This window comes from Rhinolophus ferrumequinum, chromosome 13, assembly GCF_004115265.2.
Source record: "Rhinolophus ferrumequinum isolate MPI-CBG mRhiFer1 chromosome 13, mRhiFer1_v1.p, whole genome shotgun sequence".
In the NCBI taxonomy this organism is placed as follows: Eukaryota; Metazoa; Chordata; class Mammalia; order Chiroptera; family Rhinolophidae; genus Rhinolophus; species Rhinolophus ferrumequinum.
The window spans coordinates 36549434-36562189 of NC_046296.1; the positions used below are offsets into that span (position 1 = coordinate 36549434).

The 12756-nt window shown below is 34.4% G+C and overlaps 1 protein-coding gene across 28 annotated transcripts in view; it reads left to right on the top strand.

The window, feature by feature from the left end:
- Positions 1-5775, top strand: part of NRXN1 (neurexin 1) — a 1077731-nt gene extending 1071956 nt beyond the window's left edge. For 27 of the 28 annotated variants that reach the window (XM_033124534.1, XM_033124537.1, XM_033124546.1 and 24 more), the window contains one exon: positions 2337-5775. In XM_033124534.1, the coding sequence (XP_032980425.1) occupies positions 2337-2644 (308 nt within the window). In that variant the 3' untranslated portion in view covers positions 2645-5775. The remainder of the gene's footprint in view (positions 1-2336) is intronic. The other variant, XM_033124535.1, reaches the window with a different exon arrangement.
- Positions 5776-12756: the final 6981 nt, after the last annotated feature.

Consider the following 12756-nt stretch of genomic DNA (forward strand, 5'->3'; position numbering starts at 1 on the left):
GTATGTTACTTATACAGTTGTTGTGAAAATATAATCAGAAATATTTGAGCAAATTAAGATTAAATTCTTGGATAAGATAGTGCATTTGTGATTCCAATTTCTAACTGAGAAAAAAATGTACATATATATTCTTAATATAGAACAATTTAATCCTGCATTCTATTAACACTCTCAAGCCGTATCATGAGCTATACGAATAGAGTTTTAACTCCATTCTCCCCATTCTTTTCTGACAGACAAAGTGAGATAATTATGAAAATGTGCTCAAAATGAAAGCATTCCATTAGATGTGGAGGGGGCGAGATTTAGTAACATTTAAATAAAATCCCTTTTCAGCTCTTGGGACACCATGGTGAAAGAATACTCAAAATGAGCAAGTAGAAAGGTGTCATTTAGTGAAAGTTAGCAGCTGAGCTAATTGGCAGACTTTAGCCAAGATGACTGTATTTGAAAGAGAACGTGCTGCCTTTGGTTTGTCAGGTGGTTACAGAGTTCCTGCAGTAGGTTCTATTCTCCTCGAGAGGAAATTAATTTCCTGTAATCAAATGCTGTGGATTACAGTCTTTGTCTCCTTCTACCTTGGCCACAGAAGCAACTCCAAAGCTTTTTATTCAGCAACATTGCACAGGCTTTTGGAAAACAAGCAGTGACATATTCAGCCTAGGAAGGTTTCACCTGCTACCTTTTGTGGCTCCAGAACACAGCATATTGCTGCTTTGAAACTGAAAGCTATTACTTTGTAAGTGACGATATTTGTAAGGCTTTATTTGGGGAAGGAAAGGAACGTGACAGCAAGAAATCCACCTGTAGGCAGAAATCTTGGTGATGTTTGAAAGCTGAATTACAAAGCAGGGTAGAGCTATGATTGGTAAATGATTCCCAATTATTAATAGGAACTTTTGTAGAAATATTTTAAAAAATAATTAATAGTAGTGAAATAAAAACACAATTAAGTCTTCTTGAATTGTTCAATTTCCGGGGTTTGTAAACACACACACACCACATATATACACATACATATCTATCTGATATATATATATATATATATATATATATATATATATATATATATATATAAAATCTAGCAATTATTTAAATTCATCCTGCATAATTTATAAAGAATAATATTTTGAAAATTATAGCATTTTTAATCCATACATTTGAAAAGTAATCTTTTTTGTAAGACAAGGGAGAGGATAGAGATTCAGAGAAAGACAGAAAACACAATCCATGGAGAAAAATGATCTAGGGTCAGAGAGGCGATAGAATCTTATTTCTCTATAGTTCCTACTCTTTTAAATTGTTTCAAATTTGTTAAAGTGTATTATGTAGAGGAAAAGAGTCACCTCTTTCCCTCCCCTGTTCTACAAGCCAAATCGCAGGACATTTTCTCTCCATCTGTGGTCAATTCCAGTGCCTGACAAAGCCTTGGAGAAGACATTAATGAACCCTGTCATCCCTTTCTTGTACCCAAGGAAGAGCTTTTATACGCTTTATACTTTGGAAAAATTGAATGAGGGTTTTGCCAGTTGAATAAAAGTGGGCTAGCCATTCCCTTATCATATATTAGGTACTAACTAAATTTTGACTCCAGAATAACCTAAATGGCCTATAAAACTGAGGAAAAATGTTTTCTTACTTTATCCTCCCAAATTTAGTTTTGGTGATTTCTCAACCACTGCCAATGAATGAATAACATACATACTTATGTAAACAAATAAACTCCAGCAGAAAAGGAATCTGTTTTAGACTAAAATCACACTTCTACAAGCAGGCAATTAGGCAATTCAAAATGCCTGGATTATCTTATTGTCTAATACTGTAATCATTACTGTAGGGGGCAATATGATTGCTTAGATTATCCTAAATTTAGCTATCCTGATTCAGAGTCTAGAGTTAGCCCTAAGTGTTCTATGTCAACATCAATTTGATTCTTAAAGTGATAACCCTTTAATATTATAAGATTGGGTCGTTAAGATTTTATTTTCCATGTTGGGTTATGGTTTTTCACCTAACACATCAACATGGCCCTTTGGAGGTACAGGGAGCTTATTTGAGGCTGCACTTATAAGACCTTGTTAACAAAATGGATCTGAGAGAAAGAAAAAAGGCAACAAATCTCCCCCTAAGTACTTTGATTCATAGTCCCTAGTTTTTAGTGACCACAAGGCACCAGAATTGCTACCCCTAGCAGCAGTATATTTTCCTAAAGCACTTTAGTAGGTGCAATTCCATTAGGCATGGAAATAGACGGTAAATGTTGTTATAGGTCTCGAGCACTCAGCGACCTCAATAATCACTTTGTGTTGTTTTTTTTCTCACCATCTCTCCTATAGCTAACCCAACCCGAGCAGGCGGGAGAGAGCCATACCCTGGCTCAGCGGAAGTGATTCGGGAGTCAAGCAGCACCACAGGCATGGTTGTGGGGATAGTAGCCGCTGCCGCTCTGTGCATCCTCATCCTTCTCTATGCCATGTACAAGTACAGAAACCGGGATGAAGGCTCATACCATGTGGACGAGAGTCGAAACTACATCAGTAACTCAGCACAGTCCAATGGGGCTGTTGTAAAGGAGAAACAACCCAGCAGTGCGAAAAGCGCCAACAAAAATAAGAAAAACAAGGATAAAGAGTATTATGTCTGATCCCAAGATCTTAAAAGGACCCTTGTATAGAAATAGTCTTCATTTTATCTGAGACATAATATAAACTTATTTACTTTCCTTTTTACGAAGCACATACAAAAGAAGACAGGGAATGCAATCAGGAAGGAAAGACTGTTTTTAAAAATTAAAAACAAGTATCTCATGCTCTTGTTTCTCCAGAAAAGAAAAAAAGAAAAGAAAAAAAAAACAAAACAAAAAAAAAACGGGGCCAATAAATTCCCTAACATCCACAGTGTTTCCATTTACTCTGCCTGTCTTTATGTTGCTGGAACATTTCTAAAAGACAGTGATGACCGCACGCATTCATAAAGCAAAGGAGTATTAAAACATCAAGGCACAACACAAAAACAACACACAACACACACACAAAAAGCTACCTATGATCCTGGATTTAGCCAAAGTGCTAGCTCTTTCCTGAGAAATCAGTTAGTCCCATTGCCAGAGAAGACTGTCATTCTGAGTGACTCGACCTGCAAACCTGTACGAGTTTGCCGCCTGGTGCAACTGGAGCAGTGGTTGGAACTTGCATTTGAAACAAAGTGCTGGCTTTTTTGAAGACTTGTGTAGGAACACATTCAAAAAGCCCCTTTCTGGTTGTGAAGGAAAAGGAAAAAGTATGGAGGCCTTATTTTCAACAATGTGAAACATAAGGCACATTTCCACACTAAAATTTCAAAACAAAAACAAGAGGGCATAGATGAAATCATTGGAAAATTTTCATGCACGCTTAATATGTTATTACATATGTTTATATAAAATCCATCTCTGTGTGCTTTCTGGACTGTGGTAAGTGACGTTTTATAGCCTGTTGTATAGAAAATGCAAAATATATCTCTGCTCTTCAGCCATTTTTGGTAAATTCAATGTTATAAGTGTTGCTAAGTATAGGGGGTTTTATGACATCAGAGCAACAATTATTTCAGGGTTTTTGTTTTGTTTTGTTTTGTTTTTTGTTTTTTGCCACCATTATAAATTGCCACAATTACTTACTTTTTTTTAAAATAAAATTACACTGTAGTGTTTATTCTAAGAAAGAAATGTATGAATGTATATAAAAAGATTCAGCTTTTTTTCTTCCATGTATAGCCTTCATTCTGTTGCAATTAATTTTTACTTTTTGTATTGAAGGTGTGAATTAGAAGGTAAAATATATACATATGTATCGTATAAATCTTTTTTCCTCCCCAAAATACTCACATTTCCCACATACATTCACTATTCACAATTACACACACACACACACACACACACACACACACACACACATCCAGAGGAATCCATCAGATAGGATGGAAAACCCAAACATACATATAATAGCAAATATTTACTGACAAATTGAAAAGCAGGAAGGAAGATAGTTGTGCTAAAGTATTGATGACAAATGGGGTGATTTGCTTCACTGCGATCATGCTCCCAGAAACCCCAAGAAAAATTTAGTCCCTAAAGAAATGGAACCTTTTCTTATCAAATAGAATACCAATGGTATTTTGTTGCATGAATATGACCCATTGTGTGGGGAGGTTACAGAAGCAAATTGGTTGATCTATACCTTAACCCTGGCTGCTGCAATTGAAAACTTCATTTCCAACAAAATTATATGTTTTTTTCTCTGAACTTGATGTGCATGATAAACATTTTGGAAAGTAAACACTTTCTCAACTAAGGAAGTATTTTCAGTAATTTTTGATTCTGTATTACTATCCATTTAAAAAATTATTCTCTGTTGATTATTGACTATATTTTAACATTTCTAGTTTTACATATATCTCATTAAATACAGTTTTAGTTTAACACACATTAAGTAGTAGGAAAGTATAGATTATACACTTGTTTTTGCATATTGTTTCAATGATGTTTATAGCAATAAATTATCAGTATGAGAAAGTAATGCAAAAGAAAAGCATTATTAGAATGGAAGGTGATGCCTCAGTAAAAATTGGTCGCATTACTTTAACATCTCCTAAAATGATACTAGATTTTAATAGAAGAATACCTTTACAATTAGCTTTAATCAGCAAAGGCAAAAAAATGCAAAACATCTTTTTTAATACTTTAGTTGATGAAAAAAAGCCAAGAAGTGGCCTGGATTTCAGACATACAACACCTTAGAAACAGGTACAATTCATAGCAAATCACAACTCTCTATGGTTGTCAAGTAATTGTTGTATATGGAAAGTCTTAAAGGCTTTTCATGACCCAGGAAGTAGAGGTATAAAACTAAAATTTAAAATCCATTACTTTTGTTTCAGTTTTTTGTTTGTTTATTTGTTTTTTCATTTTTTTTCTTTTTTTAATTTGCTAGGTTATAAACTTCACGTCTTATTTTCCCCTCTCATTCAGTCTTACTCAGGGAAAGCCAGTGAAATAAGAAGGTAGATATAAAACCACTAATTTACATCTTGAGGTTTTAAAAAGAAATGGTTGCTTTTCCATTTGATCTACTGAGCTTGAACTAGTTTCCATCTGGAAAGATTCTAAAAATATGATAGAAAATAAATAATGTATTTTTAAGCAGTATATCTATGAAGTGTGTTGTTTGGGATTGATTGCAATGTTTCTTTCCAACATAAATTTTAAAATTTCATGCAATGATATAACCTAATTGTCAGTAAAAATTTCTAGTGTTATTGGCCTACACAAAATTGAGCAATTTTTTTTCTTTTTTTGTTCTTTCTTTTAAAGTGGAGAAAGAAAAGAGAGGAACATGAGCTAGGGAGAGAAAAAGATGTGAATAAAAACCCAAGTATCTTCATACCAAAAGTATCAGGGTTCCATGCATAGTTTGCAGTTAATAGAGAATTTCACACTACCTGGCATAAATCTGATTACATCTCTAGACTGTAACTTTTCTGATTGAGTCTGCTTCTTTTTTATCCATGTAATGTGTTGCCTTTTTTAAAAAACAAATACCACAATAATGTTTGAGGTGGTCAATCCCTAAGACATCAAAGAAAGGCCACACAACCCTCCCCTTCTAGTGCTCTGTGTGACTGGGTATCTAAGGGTTTTGTTTTGTTTTGTTTTTCTGTTGCAAGGCCAATTTATCCATTATTGGACATGCTAAGCAAGTGGAATTTACTGTTTTGTTAATAAAATATTTCTTAATACAACTGTGGATTTATTGATTTTTTAAAAATATGCACGGCGCAATTTGGGGACAAAATGACACAGAAGATTGCATTTGAAAGGAAAACCAGTCCTCAAACAAGCAGGGGAAGTATACTGACTGTTTTTCCTGGATATTAATATTCATTAAGCACCTCTACATTTATAATCTTAAAGATACAGCCACTAAAAATGAACCTTGATTACATCTGTTTATCTTGCTATACCTGAAACTACAAACTCATAGAACTAGTTGAAAACAAGGATGCTAATTTCATAAATACGCTTTTCTCTATAAAAAGCAATGTAATTCAAGTTAAGTAAATCTATGATTAAACTCCAACACTATCACTTACTAGCTACAAGTTACCTAATTTCTCTGACTCTCTTTCCTCATTAGTAAATGAAGGGTAATAATACCAATCCATAAGGTAATAAGGCTAATAAGAACTACTGATAATGCCTAGAACACCTAACTGCAAAGAAAAAATGGTTATTTGTATACTATTTTTCATACTAATAAATTTGAGAAAACAAGTCAGAAATGTTTGCTCAGGTTTAGCTATTTGAAAAATAAAATACAAAAAACAAGTGTGTAAAGAAATATACTTGTTCATTTTCATATAACTGTTTACTTTTTCACAAAAGCTAAGTGACTTTTTGGAAATCAGATGTGTTTTTGTGTGTTTTTTAGTCTATTAGTTAGTAACTGTTTCAAAACTCTGGCCTTTGAAAATAATATTCTCTCAGAAAAGCATGAGCTTGGTCTTTTTCTCTTCTTCCACAATAAATGGTTTCAACATGAATACTTAATCCATTTTGTACCACATCATCCTACACGCATTATTTCTTTTTTTAATACTAAATCATGACTTCTAAATTAACGGGAACAATCCACATCCTCTTAAGCCTATAAAATATAGCTTAGCTAAAAATTGTATGAAATTTCAAAGATGGTAACTGTATAAAATTTATTAGTACAACACAGATCAAGGATTCTCAAGTTGTGGAGCACAGATCCCCAGGGTCCAATGCATAGGCCTCTTGGATTACTAACTTCTAACAATAGTTATAAAATCTCGCAGCTTTATGTAGATAGCTGTATTTTCTTGGGAAGAGAGTGAAAATTTTCACTTCTGTAAATCATTCAAGTCTATAACCTATATCAAAATCAAGCAAAAAATACCAGATCCAGAGTTTTCAGTGATTTTTGCTAGGTCATCTAAATTATGTAAAAATAGTGTTGTATGCAATACCTCAGTTTTGGAAACACAGTACAACTGTGTTTCCTGAATTTATTTTTTTTTTTAATTTTGATTGTGAGAGTGGGTGCAAGTTTATTTCATGCTCATTTTGCATTCAGATAGATTTCAACAAAGTATAAGCATTTATTTTTTATGTTGGATATATCATGCATCTTGGAACATATCTAGTCTACCAACTAAATTATTTATAGGGAAATTTATACATGCCATCTTAACTTCCAAGTGGCAGCTAAGAAATGTGTGAGCAATCTGAGAGCTGAACTTAGAGGTTGGGACCAGAGAGCAAGCTCATAAAATGATCTTAAAGATCACCAGTTGCAAGCACAGATGCCAAGAATACCACAGGGAAAACATTAAATTCTGCTTTCCTGATTTATGTATTAGAAAATGTAAAAAATTTAGTTTTCATCCAATTACATTTTTCATTAAAAGTAAAATATAGAAGAGAAAACCATCTAGGCACAGAACTAACGCTCCTTAGAGGGATGAAATGGGTTGTCAAATGATTATACAATTTCACAATAACAATTTAACCACCGAGGATACTAAAATTCATATTTATTGAACCTAGCAGACCATATGAGAAACATGAGGTACACACTCTATAAACTTCCCAAAGTAAATATCAGCAAATAAAAACAATGAAGTAATTATAATATGGGCTAAAATGTTCTATTAGGTTGGCATTTCTCACTGTCTTTCACCTTGTTCCTGGGGAATACCCTAAAAAGCTTATCAGCTTATTCACAAGAAACTGATAAACTTTAAACCAATGAATAAATTTGACTTGAACAAAATTTGAGCAGTCAAAAGACTAAGTAGGAAAGGGTCTCTCTTTTTTCTTATTTTTTAAGGCAAAATTCTTAAAACTATCATTTTTGTCTTGCTGTTATGGTATAAAACGTTCCATATTCAGGACTTTTCAATATACCTGACTTTAAAAGAATATGGTATATGAAAACCTAGATAGTTTCCCAAAATGATTTCCCATAGATGCCTTTAAATATCCTTGTAATGCAGTTAAAATTGTATTATCTCTACAAAACTTAATTCATAAAATATTAAATATATGGCCTTTAAAACGTGTAGTTATTTTCTAAATAATACTTCACATTTTTAGAACTCATTACAGTCTAATGTATTTGAAACATTATTTCATTTTGATATATGTGATACTTATAAAAACCAATTAAAGTTGTCAGGGAAATTATTATTTGTCACCCATTTCATAGTGACGGAATTGGGGCTCAGAAGGATGGATTTGACCAGTCAGCCAGCCAACTACTAAAAGGCAGAGCCAGTTCCATGGCCCAAGTTTTCTACTTTTAGATTTACACGTCTTTTCATTCTGTCACAGTAACTCAAATTTGAAAATTTTAGAAGTCTTTTTTTTTTAGTAACTTTTTTTTTTTTTTTTTGATCAGTAATACACCATGGTTCTAAATCCTTTGTAAATATTTCTTCCCATCTTAGGATTTTTGTTTGATTCCAGATGAAACTTGCTATGAAATAATGATTCATTTCCATAATTGAATTACAACTCTGTGCTAAATCAGATATTCCAACTCACCTTGTGTATATTTTGTTTCTAAGTGTTTAGCATTTCCTTGGTCCTGCAATACCTATGTATTTTGATATCTATGTGGTCTATGGTTCTTGGATATTCAGTATTATGCTTAACATACTTAAAAGCCCTCTCAGGGATACAAAATGCTAGAAAAAGCCTTCTTGTATTCCTGCTTTTATTCAAAGTGGCTCTAACATTCTTACATATGGTATCAATTGCTCTCCCAATTTTGCTGGATAATAAATATGATGGAGACAGCGAAGGTCTTATCCCCTTTTACTGTGAGGAAACCATGACCAAACGTGTTGAACAACATAACACAAGTTTTAAGGCATGTTAGGGAATCTTATTTATTTCACTCACCTCCTCCATGTCAATGTATAATTTTGCATTCTGCTACTCTTCAAAATCAAAAAGCAAAAGATTTTGCCATAATGTGTTTCATATAATCTAATTAAATGGATGTGTCTAATTATGGAAACCACCAATTTGAAACCATGACATCATTGTGCATTCACGGTGATTCTGGCTGTGCTTTTCATCTTTGGGAAGTGCCATTTCTAGGCTGTCAGAGAATCAGAGTTTCTGTATTCTACATGATGAGTAGCACAGCCAATTTTTGTATTAATCACTTGGCTTTCAATTGTGACAGGACTGATAGAATGAAGAATCTTGAGCTATTAGCTGGTAGATTTCAGATTAAATCTTCCCTGCATCACCCATAGCAGAAGTCAAATTTATCTGTGAGTTCATATTCAATATAGTCTTAACTTTCCCAGCTTTCTCCTGCTTCACCAGAGCCATCTTCTTTTTTCTATTCTGCCCCCAATATCCCAATTAAATCATTTAAAAGATCCTATTAAAATATTATAACTACATCAGGAATGTGGAGGTGCTGTCGAGGTAGTTTTTTTTCATTAAGTTGGTATGGCCCAGGAGGTGGGTCCAATATGGTGGCGCAGGTGGACAGTGACCTAACTCCCTAACAAGAAAACATGGAATGTAATCTGTATTTACAATTTCTCTTGAAAGACAACTTTGAGCCAACTGAATAACTTCTGCACGAAAAGCAAGAGAGACTACACAGAGAATGTTAGGGAAACTCAAGAGCTCTGCAAAAGCTGAGGGAACAACCCAGGGCCCCAGGAACTGGTAAGAACCATTGTTTGTGTTACACCTGCATGTTGATAGTAGGCAGGAACTCCATCCAGGTTCCCTGGCCCATCTGCAGGGCACTACAGCATGTCCCCAGTGACCCATCCTGAAGCTAGAGCCAGCAGGAACAGGAATGAGCCATAGCACACATACAAGGGTCCCCTCCACCCAGAGATTGATCCAATAAGTGCAGCAAGGTGCTATTTCAGGCACCCACTGGGCTGCATGCACACATGGGACTCCCCAACTTGGAGAAAGTGTGAAGCTAGCAAAATGCTGCAGTACCCTGCATACAGGGCTACCCTATTCAGAGAAAGTGCAGAGATAGTGGGCACTGCTGCATGTGTACATGGGACGACCCCACTAGAAGAAGGTGTGGAGCTAGTCAAACTTTGTGGCACCCACATGCAGGGCTGCCCTGCCTAGATAGAGTGCTGAACTAGCAAAGCATGACTATGCACACAAACAAGGTTGCCCCACCCAGAGGAAGGGTATAGCTAGTAGGGTATTGAGATGCAGTCAGTCAGGGCAGCCCCATGCAGACCCTACTCTGATGATGGACAATTAAAGCGACAGGGCAAGCACACAGGGCTGCCAGGTATAGAGTGAGACATAGTTGACCATGCAAGAAACTGCACTGAGGGTGCAGAACTAGTGAAGTATGGCTGTGAAAGCACACAAGGCTTCTCTACCAGAGAAAGAGTGGAGTTCGTGGGGTATTGAGATGCAAGCATACAAAGCAGCCCAGCTCAGACCTTGCTCTTATAGCAGATAGTTAAAGCAGCAGAATACACCAAGAGTGCAGCCCTATTTAAACCAGACTGCCTCACCCAAAACCCGTATCTTCATGCCAAGTATCACACATGCCTCCCCTAACTACAATTGGCCTGCTCAAGCAATCCAAAACACAGTATACGCGGTGAACACTTTTTCAAGACTGGGAAAAAGATATACTCCCCGTCTTTTTAAGACTGGGAGAGAGAGATATTCCATCTAACTCATAAAAGGAAACACAGAAAGTCGAACAAAATGGAGAAACAGGAGAATATGCCCTAAATGAAGAAACAAAGGGAAAAAAAAAAGAAAGAAACCTAGAGATAACCCCAAATGAAATGAAGAAAAGTAACTTTCCTTATAAAGAATCCAAACAAAGAGTCATAAAGATGCTCAATATACTTGAGAGTAGAATAATGGAACTTAGAGAGCATTTCAACAAAGAGATAGAAAATGTAATACAGAATCAGAGATGAAGAATAAAATAAGTGAAATGAAGAAGACATTAGAAGGAATCAACAGCAGATTATCTAATACAGAAGAACAAAGTAGCAACTTGGAAGAGAGAAAAGTGGAAATCAACCAATCAGAACAGCATATTAAAAAAAAATGTTTTTTTTTTTAAATGAGGATAGTACAAGAGATCTCCGGGATAACATCAAGTGCCCTAACATTTGTTTTATAAGGTTTCCAGAAGAAGAGAGAAAGAAAGAGGCAGAAAGAATATTAGAAGAAGTAATGGCTGAAAACTTTCCCATTCTGGAGACAGAAAGAAAAATCCAGGTCAAAGGAGCACAGAGAATTCCAAACAAGATAAACCCAAAGAGACCCTCATGAAGACATATTGTAATTAAGATGACAAAGTTAGGACAAAGAGACAATCTTAAAGGCAAGCAAGAATGAAACAAGTCACACACAAGGGAAACCCCATAAGGCTATCAGCTTGTTTCTTAGAAGCAACTTTACAGGCCAAAAGGGATTGGCAGGAAATATTTAAAGTGCTGAAAGAAAGGAATCTACAACCTAGATTATATCCAGTAAGGTTACCATTCAGGATTAAAGGAGAGGTAAAGAGTCTCCCAGACAAACAAAAGCTAAAGGAGTTCACAACCACTAAACCAGTCTTAGAAGAAATGTTAAAGAGTCTTCTTTGTGCAGAAAAGTCTATAAACAAAAATAAGAAAACAGAAGAAAGAAAAAAAATCTTACTGGTAAACACAAATATATAATAACCACAGTGAATAAACCACTTAAGAAGCTAATAGGAAGGATAAAGACAGTAGTAGCAAATTAACTATAAATACAATTATAGTTAGTAAAAATTATAGTTAGTAAAAATTAACTATAAATACAATAAATAATCAGGGAGTACACAATAAAAAAGATATAAAACATGACATCAAAATATAAAAAGTGGAGGGAGGAGTGAAAAATGTAGTATTTTTAGAATTTGATTGAACTTAAATATTTGTCAGCTTAAAATTGACTGTTATAGATGTCACTGGTTGTATATAAATCTCATGGTAACTATAAACCAAAAACACACAAAAATATGAAGAGAAAGGAATCCAATTGAAACACTAAAGAATACCAACAAATCAAAAGGAAAGAGATCCAAAAAAAGAAGGAACAAAAAAGAACAATAGAAACAACCAAATAATAAAATGGTAGCCCATATCTATCAATAATTACTTGACATGTAAATATACTGAAATCTCCAATCAAAAGACATAGGGAAGCAGAATGGATTAAAAAAAAAAGACCTATCTATATGCTGCTTTAAAACAATTCACTTTAGACTGAAAGGTACACACAGACTGAAAATGAAGGGATGGAAAAAGAAATTTTCATGCAAATAGAAAGGAAAAGAAAGCTGTAGTAGCAACACTCATTTCAGACAAAATAGACTTTAAAGCAAAGAATGTGAAAAGAGACAAAGAAGGACATTACATAATGAAAAAGGGGTTGATCCAAAAGAGGATATAACTTGTAAATATCTATGTACCCAACACTGAAGTACTCATGTACTAAAACACATATTAATGGACATAAAAGCAGAAATTAAAAGTAATAGTTGGGGACTTTAGTACTTTGCTTACCTCAATGATTAGATCAGACAGAAAAATCAATGAAGAAATAATAGCCTTAAATTCCACATGTAACCAGTTTGACTTAATATTATATAGAGCATTTTACCCAAAGACAACAGATTACACATTTTTCTC